This window comes from Hippocampus zosterae, chromosome 16 (assembly GCF_025434085.1).
Source record: "Hippocampus zosterae strain Florida chromosome 16, ASM2543408v3, whole genome shotgun sequence".
Classification (NCBI taxonomy): Eukaryota; Metazoa; Chordata; class Actinopteri; order Syngnathiformes; family Syngnathidae; genus Hippocampus; species Hippocampus zosterae.
In genome coordinates, this window is record NC_067466.1 from 17,430,266 (window position 1) to 17,446,467 (window position 16,202).

The 16,202-nt window shown below is 46.5% G+C and overlaps 1 protein-coding gene across 5 annotated transcripts in view; it reads left to right on the forward strand.

Moving 5' to 3' along the window:
• sgcd (sarcoglycan, delta (dystrophin-associated glycoprotein)) overlaps positions 1 to 16,202 on the forward strand; it is a 111,593-nt gene that overhangs the window by 89,873 nt on the left and 5,518 nt on the right. For all 5 annotated transcript variants that reach the window (XM_052046403.1, XM_052046406.1, XM_052046402.1 and 2 more), the window contains 4 exons: positions 1,730 to 1,831; positions 3,021 to 3,108; positions 4,076 to 4,195; positions 14,340 to 14,412. In XM_052046403.1, coding sequence (XP_051902363.1) covers positions 1,730 to 1,831; positions 3,021 to 3,108; positions 4,076 to 4,195; positions 14,340 to 14,412 — 383 coding nt within the window. The remainder of the gene's footprint in view (positions 1 to 1,729; positions 1,832 to 3,020; positions 3,109 to 4,075; positions 4,196 to 14,339; positions 14,413 to 16,202) is intronic.

The following is a 16,202-nucleotide window of genomic DNA, read 5'->3' on the forward strand; positions in this document are numbered from 1 at the left end:
AAATGAAGTCATCGATGAACGCAAAAATGGCTTCATTTGTCCATTGCGACATTGTAACTCTTGCCGTTGCCGCTTCTCGGCTGGATTACTGGAAAAGTACTTTACGTTGGGCTCGGACCATCCTCCATTAAGCATCTCCAGATGGTCCAAAATACTGCTGCTCGCATCTTGACGGGTACTTGGACGTGGGAGCGCTTAAATCCGACCGTGCCAAATTCCACGACTTGCACTTGGAAGAACTTCGACTAAGAATTTGCCCAATTGAGAACTCCAATCGGAAACTTTCCAACTCCCATTTCGCGAGCCGGTGAATCCTGGTCAAATGTATCCAGTTTAAGGGGCCCCAAGACTTCCCGCTTCAAAACCCCCCCCTAGAAATGGAAGACTTCACTTTGGAAAGGTAGAAAATGACATCTGGGTTTCAGATCGAAAGATAAACATGACACCAAAGTTAATTATTCGACGAACAAGGTTTTTTTTTTTAATATTGTTTTTCCAGTTCCTTGAATGCCGCTGCCGTCGGACTGAACCTGAAAACAAAGAGCCGGCAGGCAGGTGCAAGGGATGGCAGATGGCATAAAAAGCCGAGTCGACGAGAAGGAAAACACACTTGTCATCAAGGGAGACCAAACAAGGGTGAAGACTTTTCACGGGATGAAAGTCGGCTGAAGACGAAGAAGAAGAAGGTGAAGATGCTCATCTGAGTGTCCTGCTAAGAAGTCGTCGTCGTCATCGTCTCGTGAATTATTCATGACCGCATCGCCTTGCCGTTTGCACGCTCCAGAGAAGAAACAAAACCCAGGAAAAGTTTGGATTAGAAGGCCAAGTCAAAACTGTTTTTTTTTCATGGTGTGACTGTACAATGCAGCTAATTAGCTCGCTCCACATCACCAGTCACAGTTATTTATTTACAGGGATACATTGACCAAAAAAAAAAAACTCTCAACTTTATGAACTCATTCACGTGGAATTATTTTGCAGAGTGTTGCCAGCCGTTTTCCAGCACACTGACTAATCTTTTGAGACCCACAGAATAAGAAGCGAGCGGCGAGTACTTGATGCTCATCTTGCTACAGAAGTGCTTGGTTTCTAGTTTTTCTTTTTCATTCTTTAATAATCAGCAGATTCACCAAAAACGCTTATTTCTCACCCCAAAAACTAAGATATCTTTTGCAGCGCCGTTCACCATTCACCCCATGACAATCCAGGACTCACCTTCTCATCTTGATCTTCTTCTCGAAAGCTGTGCTGTTCTCAAATCCAAAGTGATGCAACAACGCCATCTACTGGGATCTCTTTGTTATTTCGGTGGTTTACAAATACACAATGTTGCGTTTGTGTCCATATCGGCAGCTGACCAAAGAACCCCCCACCCCCCCACCCCGGCCACCAGAGAAAATATCGCTTCTCAATATTGCCGCGATAGAATACGCAGGGATTCACCTGCCTTGAACTCCAGGAGCTGCCTTAGAACCCAAGGGAGGAAAACAAAGAGTATTTCCATGTTGTCCACATCTTATCTTTACACTGATCGAGCAGGTGATGTAAAAAAGAATGAAAAGGCAGGATATCAAGTGGCTGGTTCATATCCTCTCTTGTTTGAGTGTGTGTGAGTGTATGTGTGAGAGAGCTGGATGTGCAAACGCGTGAGTGACAAGGTGGGACGTCCATTGAATATGAAATACAATGTGACCAAAGTGTACGCGCACGCGTGTTTGTTTCCGTGCAGGACGGCATGGGCAACCTGAGAATAACAGCGCAGGGCCTCAAGCTGGAAGGGGACTCGGAGTTCCTTCAGCCTCTCTATGCCAAAGAAATCCAGTCCAAACCGGTGAGTCCACCATCTTGCACGATGGTCGTATATAGCTTGAAAGCGTCAAACATTTATTCACAGCTTCCATTATTATTATTCTTTGCATTAATTATGGCAGCACATTGAGTTGCTCATATGCCGTTTCAGTCCCTTCTCTCGCTTGCCCGAGCTACAACAAATAATTTGCTATATTTTTGTGGTAACACTTTTTCATTGAAATGGCTTAAATTTCAAAGAATGATTCATAAAAAATAAAAAAAAACTCGTTTAGTTCGACTCGCTGCGGTTTCTGCATCACCGCAGAGACATTTAAACGCTTACAGAAAAGACACTTTGTGTTTCGTGAGGGACGATGACCTCCTGCTAAGACTAACGTGGATCCGTTGCGTTGGCAACTGGAAAAGATGCGGGGATGTCGGATCTGAAGCTGCCGCGTGCCAATCGTTTACACCGAACCCTCGTTCACGGAGAGATCGTTCAAAAATATCTCATTTTATAGTCCCCCCTCCCCCCAACATGCTTGAAACACATTTAGAGTCATCAATCTAAACCTTTATACGTCATCCTTAGAAAATTTGTACTGTATTGTACTTGTACTGTACGGTATTCTAAAAGTCAATCATCCGATTAGATTTATAAAGTGAAGGCATGAACGTGATGTGCTTTGCAACGGTTAAAAAAGTTTTGATACACCGCAATAAAAGTGCCAACAACCTAAACGGACTGAGCTTTGACATTTTAAAACGGAACATAAGAGAACAACCCAAAGCGATAAAAAAAGAGTGCGCATTTAACTACACGCATGCTTTCTGTTTCGTCTTGAAGTTGTAGAATGTCCTTTGTTAGCCGGTGTATTGCGTCGCTGAAACAGTTTCTCGTCATTGATGTAAAGCTGGAAGTCATCTGCATATTTATGTTGTGTTTGTATACTATTAGAGAAAGTGGAAGCATGAAAACATTAAATAACTGTGAGCTAAGAATTGACCCTTGGGGGACGCCACATGGAATGTCCTGCCTGTGGAATGCAAAAGGGTTTTAAGAGATGACGCAAATGTGTTTTTTGTCTGTGATCGGCAAAAACACTTGGATCCTTTGTCTTCTTTTTCAAGAGTGTCATTTTTTTTGGGGGGGGGGGTTGTCTTCACATGAACTGGTTTGTATTTTTCATGAATGAAATGGAAACTTTTTGCCGTTTGTCCATCCACAGGGTCGCCCCCTGTACCTGCAGTCGTCCCGAAACATATCGGTGAACATCGTCAACAGCAACAACCAGCTGCTCACGCAACTCGTAACAGGTACGACGCCGCTGCCGGAAAATGAAAACACGTTTAAATTAAGGATCACCCGTCGAGCCTCTTTTTCAAAGGCTGACGACACGCAGGGCCAACACCACAATGAAAAGTCTTCCTTTCTGATCTTCGTGTTTGCAAAGCGCATCGGTTTGTTTGTTTGTTTTGGGCTTGGTCAAAACATTTCAAAAGCGACTTTTATGGAAGACTTCGCGCTGCTATCAAATATACATTTGAAGTCAATTCAAAAAGAGTCAAGCTGATAAAAGATAGATCTGCTGATGCCACACGAGCCGACCGCATTTTAGATCCAACTGTCAGTGGAGTGTAGACCAAGGTACTATTTGTTGTTTTTTTTTCTTCACCCAAATCACAGCGGAATTGTACAACTCGCCGTGTCACTTAATCCTCCGCGCTATGCTGCGCCGCTCCTTTGATGCGCCGCCAGGTTTCCCCGCAATCCGCGCTCGCCGTAACTCTGCCGCGACGTTGCACTCTGGCGTTAACACAGCCCGGCAGACTCGCGACGTCTACAAATCAGTCTGAGTAAACAAGGCACGGCGAGTGTCTTTGGCCCTAACGCGCCAACGCTGTCTGAAAGGGATGCGAACAGCACGCCCCCCCCCCCGTTTCCAAATGGAAAGCGACAGAATCCATTGCGAGCGTCAATCAGCCGCCGTTTTCGACTACTTTGGCGCACTGTTTTCTTTCGGGGCTCATCTCGCCGCTTGGAAACAAAGCTTTCATTCCGTTTCTTTTCGGTTGTTGAGCAGCTCGGGGCGCTCTGTTGAAGTTGGGGATCCTTAGACATGTACGGACGCTTGAGTTCACCCAAAAGAAGGGCTGCTTCGAATCAAAATGGCCGACGATGATTGACTTACGAGCAAGTCAAGCTAGCGCAACATTAGGACAGTGCATGATAATGCAGGAAAAAAAAATATTAAGCATCTTCCTCTGTGTTTATTGGACTCAGGATCCAGCGGGTTCAAAGCGCAAGGCAAAATGTTCGAGGTCAAATCCACATCCGGCAAACTCCTCTTCTCGGCCGATGAGCAGGAAGTGGTGGTGGGCGCCGAGAGGCTGCGGGTGATGGGTGAGTGCTCCGTTGTTTCTGGGAAAAAAAACAAAAAACAATGCTGATGGTAGAAAAACCAAAAGGACTCTTATTCTATTTTCATTTTTTTTTTTGCGTGTTTCTTTCGGCTTCAGTGCTTTTCGCATGTGTACGTTCGATATTGTCCAATCAGATTTCTCCCTCTGTGTTGCCATGTCAGTCTAATCTGCCCGGGCCCTTGCGAATACGCCGTGTTAGCCCATTTAACTTCAAACATACAATGAAGATGAGTGGCGACGGCCGTTATCTTCATGGCGAGGGAACGATGTTGAAGTGATTTGAGGTGTTTTGCCTTATTGCATCTTTTGATTGATTGGTCGGAGCAAAATCGATAACAGGCAACACGTTAACACATTTCGTCACGTTATTAGATCAATATTGTTGGTGGCACAGTCGTTACAAATTGCGTTTTTGTGTCGTACGGATGACGGTTGGTGGATGAAGTCCGCTAAACTGGAAGCGCACGTCGTGAACGGCCCCGCCCACGCACGGAATCCTTTGCTTAAATATGCCCATCAGTCACGGCGAGCCTTTCACCGGCGTAATGCGCTCATATTGTAGTCGAAATGTATTTTGAAAAAAAAAAAAGATGTGAAGGAATCTCCTTGGAGGCGTCGCCCGAGACAATTTGCTCCTCGCTTTTGCAGACGGGAGCGATTACTCCGGCTGCTCATCTACATGCACTTAACAACCTTTGCAGTCATATTCGGTTAGCGTCAGCCGACTAGGAAAGTGCCGCCGAGCCGCAGATGGCGAGGAGGAGATGGAGGCGCGGATAATTGGACGGACGTTGCATTGTTCCACTTTTAAATCTCGGTTCGAAGGCGTCCGTGCTGCGCTTTTTTTTTGCTCCGGGAGACTTATGCATTTTTTAGAAATAACCTGAAAGGGTTCGCGGGTGTCTGGCGAACACGTTCGTGTCGCGCTCTTGTTTTAGCCGTGCTGAAATTTCATCCGATGACATCGGTGATCTGAAAACGATGACATTTCAATCTGGAAGATACAAAAGAGTTTAAAGGGACGTTTTTCAGACATATCACATCACAAAAACATTGACGTGTTTGTGTGATTTCATACGACTTCCACTATTTGCATAGCACGGAGTCAGCCCTGTTACGCGTTTCTAATGACATCCTCCTGGCAAATGACTCCGGAGACCACGTGTGTCTGGTTTTATTGGACTTAACTGCAGCATTTGATACAGTGGATCACAGTATTCTGCTGACTCGTTTGCAGCACTTGGTGGGCATTGGCGGCAGTGCTCTTGAGTGCTTTAGGTCCTATCTAGCTGACAGGAGCTTTTGTGTCAGCCTTGGGCTGCTCTGAGTCACGCACTGCTCCCCTGTCATGTGGTGTTCCACAGGGCTCAATTCTGGGGCCTTTGCTGTTCTCGCTGTATCTGCTCCCATTGGGTTCCATCTTAAGGAAACATGGTATTCCCTTCCACTGCTGTGCAGATGACTGCGAGATCTATGTCCCACTTCACTATTTGTATCTTCAAATAAAAATAAGGAATTGATGATTTTTTTGGATGTTTTTAAACGGTTAAAAATCGCTTGGAAAAACAAAAAAATCTGATACAGTACATGATTCAGAAAATACATCCTTTTTTTTCCACAATACGCACAATTTGCGGAAATGTGTACGTTTTTCAGGATTTCGTGGAAAGCTTTGGGAATTGCTAAAGGTGCCACTGGAGCTTGGGGGATTTCCAGGTACCACGTCGAAGTGTAGCACTTGAAAGAAACACTCGGCAAAAAGCCCTGCGGACACGCAAGCTTTCAGGAGCAGTTGTAGTTAAGTCCAAACCTGAAACATTTAGTGTGGCGCCGCTTCCCTGCGTCGCGGCGACTTCTCCCCGGAGTAGCGCCGGCCACCTCTGAATTGGCTCTCGCTTCCAAAGTAAGCGCTGCTCACTCATGCGGCGCGCGTACCCCCCCCCCCCCCCCACCACCACCACCACCACCCCCCTCCGCTTGGAGATCAGCAGCGAGTGGATGCGTTAAAAGGGAAACTCCTGCAGAGAAGCGGAGCGAAGTGGCTCACTGACAAGGAGGGGAGGGGTTTGGGGGGAGAGGTGGGGGGGTAGGCGCTTTGGAGTCACCTTGATGCTGAGACTGAAGCGGTTTTATTTACCTGACAAATGGGGTTACTTCCCGAGCGATCCGAGCCAACGGACGGCTTGCTTAAAGCGCTTGTCGCCGCCTCGGAACCAATTCGAGGGACTGTCAAAGGCCTTGGATTCACTCCACTCAAGATGGCGATTCAACCATCCAGGAGTGTTGTGCTGCGCACTTTTCAAGAGCTTGACTTCACGGTTGCTTTTGTTGGGGAGCGCACAAACACACACGCCGCACACCACAGAAAAGCGGTGTTGACAACATCAACACTTTGAAAATGTGAACAATTGAGCCCTTTTGTGTGGTCTGTTGGTGTGAAGCTGTCAATCAAAGACCACGATTAAGTCCCTAGAGAAGTGGCGGTTAACCTTGTTCGAGGTACTGAACCCAACCAGTTCATATGCACGTTCAGCAAACCCTTCGTTAGTGAAAAATTTAAAAAAATATATTTTATTACAAATTTATTACAAATTCAAGCTTATTTTTATTAATTAATTTTTTTATTAATTAATAAAAATTTATTAGAAACAGAAAAGACCCCTGAGACCGTTTCACCGAACCCCTCGGGTTCGATGGAACCCAGGTTGAGAACCACCGTGGTAGACAGATACCGTATTTTCACGACTATTCGACGCATCGTACTAATGGCCGCAGTCTCATTAATGCGTGACATTTCTGTATTTTACACATACACAGGACGCATCGTACGAATAGCCGCAGTTTTACAGTGGTAAAACATACGCCAGCTTAAACATACGGCATGCATGCGCGCACTCTAACACGTTAGCTTGAAGCATACGGTAGCATGCCAAGACATACAGATAAGATAAAAACACGTTTTTAAAAAGGCAACAAAAGCAGAACTGAGTTCGGGTGTATTTTATTTAGCCATCGTACAATGTTCTCACGTTTTCGATCAATCATCACCCAGAAATCCATCAAAGTCCTCATCCTCTGTATCAGAAGCAGAGGACTGCACATCTCAGTTGTCATTGAATGCATCACATGCTAGTGTGAGTTGCTACGCATTGCCGAGCGGAAAGAAGGAGTAGCAACAGCAAAGTCAACATTTCTCTCGTGTGAAGCTTTCCCACATTTGAAAGTAAAGAACAGAGCGAAACATGGTGGCAGCGCGTGTGTGTGTAGAAAGAATTGAACAATTGTGCAAGTACCGTAATCCATCAAAAACGCCGCGTTCCCTCTCGTTGTTGCGTATTGTGGCGTAACTCGCCAAGCGCTGCCTCTCACTCTTTGTAAAGTTGTGTTTGCCACCGATCATCCATTGTTCCCATGCCGTTTGCAACTTTACTTTGAACGCCCGGTTGATGCCAATGTCCAGCGGTTGGCGTTCTTTAGTCAAGCCTCCGGGAATAACGGCAAGCTCAGAGTTCATTTGCTTGACTTGTCTTTTCACCGCTGCTGTGAGATGGGCACGCATGCCAAAAGATAACCGGTGGCTTTAAGTTTGAACTGAGCTTCGTAGGCTTGTCTTTTTGTCGAATTTATTTTCAGGGGTTCTTAGAAACCAAAACCGGAGTTGTTTTGCAACAAAGCACATTGCCACACTCTATACAAGTGTTGGTACTGGCTTGAGGCGTCCACTTACACGCCCACCCTTCACCATTGGCGGACTAGCTTGTCTGTCCCCTCTCTCTCTCTCTCTCTCTCTCTCTCTCTCTCTCTCTCTCTCTCTCTCTCTCTCTCTCTCTCTCTCTCCCTCTCCATATATGTATATATACACGCCCACCCTTCCCTGATTGGCCGACTTCTTTCATGCCTGGCCACCGTCACTTCCGCCTTTTCTCTAAATAAACAGCGTGTCGGCTGTCAGTCAGATTTTGGAACTCGGCGCATATAAAGGACGCTCCGCACCATAAGGCGTCCTGTCCATTTTGGAGAAAATTTAAGACTTTTAATGGCGCCTTATAGTCGTGAAAATACGGTAAGTGACGTAAAATGTGGCAAAAATAAACCCGCAAAACTCTGGCGCCATCCCAATCGCTCCGCTCATCTTTTCCACAGCAATTACAATTAGCCTCCTTTGATTTGCCTCCAGTTTATGTCCCATTGACTCAGCGTGTCGCGCTCAGCGCCTGGCAGCCGGTCAGGAGGGGAGCGCATTATCAGCTCAGGATGCGCTCGTGTGATCAGCCCATCGCCTCCCCGTTCCGCCGCCGCCGCAGGGCGAACGCAGGCAGCGCGGAACGGAAAGCGGATGATGAGCCCGTGATTTCTTTCTTTCTTTCTTTTATTTTTTTTTTCCACCCCTTCTACTGATTGTGTGGTCACAGCGACTTGTTTGCCGAACGTCTCGACCGATTTTGTGCTTCGCGGAATGTCTAACTAGGCAGCCATATTTAGCTACAGGGAGATCAAAATGAGAAACCACACAAAAAAAAAAATGATAAGAAAAAGGTCACAAAGTTTTCAGTTTTTTTTTTTTTTTTTTTTAATATACAAGCCTCTACCAAATGGTGAAGATTTGTTTTTTGTTTTTTTTTTGGGTGTGGCATCTCGGTTTTGATTGAACTATGTTGAAGTAAGTTGAAGAATGAAAATTCACGCAAAGTTGTACTTTGCCGCCATCTTGTGGCGACTTGATTCCAAGCAACTCCGTTGAAAGGAGTTGTCAACCTTTTGAAACCATGTCAAAGTGAGTTGAGGAGTTTAACGCGACAAAAGTAGTGCTTTTCTGCCACCTTGCAGCATCTTGGCACCAAGGAACAATGTTAAAGTGAGTTGAGAAGTTTCATTGAGGCAAAAGGAGATCTTGTCCACCATCTTGTGGTTTCGAGAGTCCATTTTAAAGGCCGCAATCAATTATGTCCATGTTTTTGCTCTTTTGTAGCGCGACGCCTCCTTTGCTTGGCTTTCGCCGTTAAAGCGTGAAAACGGCGCGATCATGTCATAAGTTCACCGAGACGAGGTGTCTTCACTTTAATATTTGCCATCCGTCAAAGCCTCCGCCGCGTTTTATTCGCCGCCGTTCCCTCCTCCGGAGTGGACGCCGTTAAGCTGTAATGAGACGATAAAAGACGGCCGACTTACCGCGCGGAGGCAGACGTCCGCCTTTCTCGCCGTTATCTGGAACGTGTGGCCAAAGCGAAACGGATTCCTGCTGGCCAAACACATCCGTAAAAAGTGCCCGCCGCCGCCGCCGCCTACGTGCTTGCAGGTGTGTTTTGTTTCAAAAGTTCCATCAAAAGTTGAGTGGTATTTTTATTTCTTTTTTATTTTGACTAGAATATCCTAGTTTTGACAGGCTCCATGTACATATATATATTTGCCTATATACTGCCCCCGTGTGGCCAAGTCACACACAGCAGAAGGAGCAGCACAATGTCTACTGAATTCCAGCATTTAAAAAAAAAAAAAAAGGCTCGGATGTGCTTCTACGTTTTGTACGTTTACGCTCCAGGAAGCTAGCGGCAGTATTGAGGTTTTTTTTTTTTTTTAAGAAATTAAGAAATTCTGGCGCGCGGCTGGCCGCGGGGTTCGAGGGACGCCGCCGCCTTCCCCCTTTCACGGCTGACATAAATCTGGATGCCGGCGGTCACAAAGCCCGGTTAGATTGTAAGCGCAGCGGTGGGTCAGGCCGAGCCGCGCGGCCCCAACCGTGCTTGGGGGCGTGTGCGAATGACCTGGCAAATGAGGAGACACTGATGTCTTTTTTTATGGTCCTGGAACCCCCTTCAAGATTCTTTTGCAAGGAGTCCTAATAAGCCGAAGACCATTTGAAAGTACAATAAATCTCAGCTACGATCACAAAATCATATTTATGAGAATGAAGATATCTTAATTGACGACCCCTAAAAAGCTTTCGAATTGCATGCGCGTGCCCCAAGATGGCCGCCACTTGCTGCGGCTTGACGAAATGAAGCTCCTCCACTCACTTCACCGCAGTTCCTTGGCACCAAGAAATACATGATCTTGTCAAAAAAATTATTTGTTATATTTATATGTTATAAGAATACCTTTATTATTCTCGCAATGGAGAAAAAAAAAGTTTTTTTATTATTATTATTATTAGTAGTAATCGAGATTTATGTTATGATACATCACATTCGTGTCAGAGCTAATATCGGCCGGAATAATTCCATAATTGAATAATTTAGCGTCTATATTTTATTAACGCGGCAGCAGTTGCGCAAATAAGATCTGACATCATCCGTTGTAAATGACCTTGGGGAGCCCGCAAGCTACGGCTCGCGGACTCTCCTTCTGGAGAAGCCGTCATCGCAACTTTCTAATCCCTCTCCCTCCGTCAAGAGGGGGGGGGGGCGAGCGCACTTAGCGCTAATGTCATTATAGCATCCGTCGCGGCGGCATCATCAAGTGACAGCGGTGACGCCTTGCGCGTCCTCACTGATGGATCTCCAAAGTGGCTTTCAAAGTCGTCCGCGTGCGTCCGGGAAAGAAAAGGGAGCGCGAGCGATGTCGCCGGGCGGATTCCGGGAGGACTTAAAGGCGCCGAATATCCTTCGACATTCGAAAAAATGGGGCAGCACGGTCGTGGTTGGCACGTCTGCCTCGCAATCAGGAGATCCGGTTCGAATATCAGTTGGGACATCCCTGTATGGCTTGCGTGGGTTTTTGTCGGTTCCTGAAAAACTGCCACATAGGTTGAAAGAGACCCCGTTCAGGGCCGCTTTAGAGCGCCCCGTTGTCAGCTGTGAGTGCAGACGTCACATAGGGAAAAAAAAAGGAAAAGCCATGGTGTGGATGCTCAAGCGCGCCCCATTGAGATGTATCCCAGACATCGGATGTTTGAAGTCGAATTTCTGTGAGGGGGGGGTTGTGGTGTGTCCGATTTATTGTCGCTTCATGTTTAAAATCACCAAGACAGAGGGCGAGGGAATTTCTCCGATTCGTTCTGCTGTATTTTGCTGTATGTATATATATATATGTATATGTATATACTGTAAATAGAGAGAGTCACCATTGCACTTTTTGCAAAAAGTGCTGAGTGAGGAGTAGAGAGAACATTGGGGACCATACGTCCTTCCATGCTGTGGCTCCTGTCACAGATTGATGTCAATTTTTTTTTCCCCTCTCTATGGTAATTGGAAGGGGGCGGGGGTAGAGCCGAGGGCCAGATGGATGCCGCCAATTTCCCCTCCGTTGGGCCACCTGCAGCTTTTTCAGCTCGAGGGGCGCCGGAATAGAATTTGGCATGCAGGACCCGACTTCTTCTGGGCTAATGGCGGCAACCCGTTAAGAGAAGCCACAAGGGGTGGGGGGCAGGGGGGGGGCAGAGAAACACAGAGATGCCGTTCCCAAGCAGATTGCAATCTTTCATCTCTCAAATGCGGACGACGCTGATGACGGAATGAAGAAATCAGGGCGATGGAGCTTTGAGGTGGCTAGATGTGATCTTAATGGTGCGAGAAATGTCTTCCACTGGAACATTTTTAGGGGGCGAACAGATGGTTGGTCAGGTCGTCAATCTATGAGCAAAATCGATCCACTTCCTGAATTCAGCCAGCTGGACTTGTGATTCATTGGCAATGCATAATTTTTTATTTTTTTTAAGTGTGCTTTTATTTTATTTTTATCTGCACTCTTGGATTTTTGTTCTTTTATTATTTCCATGTGAATGAGAGTGAGTGAATATTTTCAAGTATTTCACAAGGCTGAAAAAAAAATTGCTGATATTTCCAAGCACATTAAGGCCCCAAAGTGGCAGAGTGTGTTGAGTATTTATTAGCAAAGGTCTCAAGGCCTCACCTCCGGGGGGGCTGACTTGCAATACTAAAACTGGGAAGACTATTCAGAAGTGTGGCGCACGCAAAGCAGCGCCAGCAAACTCCGGGATGAGTGCAAAAGAGTCAATCTAGAGCTTCCATCAAAGTAGAAGTTGATTTAGCACCGGCAGAATTGAGTGGGGATGAATCTGAAGAGTAATTCAAAACATGACAAAACATTTGTCGCTAGCCTTGACGTCCGCTAGCCAAAAACTGAGCCGCCTTGTGATAGCTTGAGCGCTCGGCATTTTATGTCCTCACCAATTCCACAAAAGCTGATCAATTCCAAGCAATCAACGGGTTTGCTCGACGTTTTCGGTTAGCATTAGCAGCTAGCATGAACTCAACTGTCCTCTTGCGCTTTGGTCAGAGTGTCGCATCGTTAGCCGTTGCTTGACCTCCTTTAGCGATAATGCTAATTGCGATGAATGTCGTTGATTTGCCATCATGGAAGTGAGGATACTTAGCTTAGCTTACTTAGCGTTGTCGCATTAGCCTTGGGCTATTTTGTTGTTGTTTTCATCACATACTGATATTAACGGAGTTTGACATAATTTATTGCCAAAATCCAGTCGCAGAGATGTAGAGGACAGTTTCCTCATTAAAAAAAAACTTTTTGGAGTATGTACTATATGAAATTGATAGTTTAGTCAGAGGCTGCACTGTGATTGTTTACAGCGAGTACAAATGAGCTTATTGTTACATGCCAGAACCGTTGCATCAGCAATCGCTGGAATTATTCCTGTCTGGGTTTTTTTTTCTTTTTCACAACATTGTGTTTCATCATCGCTGAGCTACTTCGGGCCACAAATGATGATGTTTGGCTGCCCTATGAACACACGCACACCCCCCCCCCCAACCCCGACCCCCCATATGCATTCATATTTAATAGCCTCATTCGTCCTCCTCACCTTACCGGCGAACGCGCGGCCACGACCGTGTCATCAAGAAATCGCTTCGTGGGCTGCGGAAATTTGTCGACGGGGAAAATATAGCAGGCAATGCGGCAGGATAGAATTTTTAAAAAACAACAACGCTGGCCAAACATTTAGACGCCGTTAGGTCGTCTAAATGTCATCAACGTCGGAGCTCAGTGCTAATGCTGACAAGATGATATTTTGAGGGGGAGGGGGCAGGGGGGGGGGTTAACTTTACATTACCACACAATACTTAGCAGTGACATATAATAAAAAACTAAAACTAAAACTAATAAAAACTACAATAAAATAAAGCATTAAAAGATCTCATAAAAACAAACCTGCTCTATACACTAATTACATCACACTTAATTTTTTTTTAATAAAAATTTGCAACGAAACTACCGTAATGGCGAATTACCAAACAATTATAACCCTGAAGATGACACCCGCTACAGAAATTGTCACTTCCAGAAGCTTCCAGAAACATCCAGAAGCAAAAGCGATCTTTTTGTTCATTTTCGCTCCCTCGCAAAACAACAATGGCACTTAAAATGTGAACGCCGCTTTAACAAGTGCCTTTCTTTTTTTTTTCCCCCGCCGGCCGCCGCCGTCTGTTTCTTCACGCTGGCGTGCGCGCTTAATATCCGCATTACGAAAAATGCAACACTTGTTGCCTTTTTTAATGCGAATTGTCGCGCTGATGAAAGTCCTTCGCAAGTGACAAAAATGATCGTTAGCGTGCGGTGAGAACGTTTCGCCAGCCCCGCAACCATCTGTTGGAATCCAAAACAGAAGGGATGCTTTTATTGTGTCTCGGGTTGGGGGAGGGGGGTGCCACTTTGAATACAAAGCACTACGGATGAAACCGCCGAGCCACTTACTTCGAATTATTTGTGAAACAATTAGCGGTTGCATTTGAGCAACTTTGTGAGCGGCGAAAGTGGGTGTGTGCTATCGTGTGATATTTCGATGTCTTTGGGTTTGTTTTTTTTCACGTCGGAGGGTTTAAAAAAGCTGGCATTGAATGAATTTGTCGATTTGTTGATATCTCGGTTAGCTTTTCCATTTTTAGCAACTTTTTGAGTAGAGCTAATCGGTACATGTGCAAGGCAGGCAAGCGGTGGAAAAGAACATTGTTGAAAAAATAAAGATCTTCATCAATGACATGATTACCCGAAGACTAGAAAATTCACTCGCTAACTTGCGGTGCTAAAATGCTAATGCTAACAGCATTAGCAAGTCATGCTAGCAGCAGATGACTGGCTAGACTGTTTTTTTTTTGTGTGTTGGGGATCTGGCGAATGAATAATAAATGACAATTTTGTTCCTTTTGTGCCAGGCGCCCAGGGAGCCGTGTTCAGCAAGTCGGTGGAGACGCCGCACGTCCGGGCCGAGCCCTTCAAGGAGCTGCGGTGAGTTATTACGGGAAGAAAACGTCCCGCTTCTCACTTATTTATTCCCGCAAACGTCAGAGTCGACGATGCGACGAGATCACGCCTGAGGTGAGATGGAGCACGTCCGCTTTAATGAGCGGTGGCAGGCGCGTGGCGCGTTTGCGAAACGGGCTGGCACGCCATGCGTAGGGCCTGCTGTCTGTCTGTCACGCATCTGAGGTCCTTAAGAAAGTTCGTAGGAGGACAAGACGTGGCCCGCTAATCGCGCCAAGAGTCCGCTGCTACCATTGAAGATTCAAAATTGTCCCACAGGTATGAAAAGTCAGCCGCGGCCCGCAGTTGACCGGAAAACCAATCCAGGGTATCGCTTGCCAGAAGTTAACGGGCGCCCTGTCGGAAAGCTCGGATCAAAGTTTTTGGAGCACTTTTCTGTCTTTCCTAAAGGCAACTCGTGTGTGTGTGTGGCGGGCTCATCTTGTTTGGGTGGCTCCTACTTTGTATCACAAAAGGTGCGCTTCAATCCGTGTCAGGCTTTTGATGTGAATTTGAAAAGCCGGCGGGCGGCAAACGAGCTGGAACATGAAGAACGGCGGCGGGCGCGCGCGCGGCAAACGAGCGCCCCAGTGTAGGAGGCAAAAGATGAAAGTCGGGAGGGCTTTTTTTTTTTTTTTTCCTTTTTGTTGCTTTATTGCCATCCAAGAAAAACGCCCAGCGTGAGAGGAACTTTTGATGACGAAGATCTTCTTGAATGTGATTTCGCTCCGTTATAAGGGAACGTTGCAAAAGCCGCCCCATCTCGACGGATGGTTCATTAGGTCCTTAAGTAGGAAAATGAGCGCAAACGGCCCGCTCGGCTCATCAAAAGTCAACTGGGACCGACTCCAATCAGACGCAAGCAGGATGAAAATCAACGATAGGAGACATTTGAACAATCGCCGGTCCCATTTTCAGTCATGTAAATGCAAATGTTTTTGTGAGACTTGCCATTCATCCTCATATCAGACTCGGCCGCTTCGAGTGGCAGTCGGACATGAGGAGATCCCATTCGGGAGGCTCTCGTATGAAACAAACGTGGTGATATCTCTCGGGGGGGGGGGGGGGGGGCTGTCACTTTTTTCCGAGCGACGCATCCGTCGCCACGCGTCCTTGCATCACGGCGACGACTTTGCGCCGAAGAAAAAAATGGCTGATGGATGCCAATCTTCAGCTAAAGATAAAAGGCGATATTTATGAGGCAATAGGGTGCAAAGTGACAAGCGGGGCGGCGGCTAAGAAGCTAGTAAAACAAAAGAAGAGAGGAAGGGGGGCGGGCCAGGGGGGGGGGTTGTATTCCGTTTTTTGTTTTTGTTTTTTTTGATGGAGTCTCACTGCCGGGGAGGCAAAGGGAACATACTCCATCCAACCTGTGATGATGATCGTCCCCCGGAGTCCGGCCGTATGGACGGGCCATTTATTGTCCGCGGCCCCCCCCCCCACAAAACATAAGGACCCTCAAAGTGAAACTCCGACGGCCGGAGCTTTCAAAGTCGTCGACTGCACTTTTACAGAACGATTACAACGCGGTCCGAGCTCTAAAGTGGAACCCAATCGGGTTTTCATCACACCTGATGTCGATTTAAGACACCTCGTGCCTGGAGGAGCAAAGCAGCCCCAAATCATAACCCGGCATCGTTTTGGTGCAGCGTTTCCCCACGTCTGGACAAATTTTTGCTCCGGAATGCCCTGATAATTTTGCCATTTCGTTACACTCCGCTCACATTCCAACCACCTTGCCGCTAAGTAGTCCCAGATCACAAGCCGTTAGCATA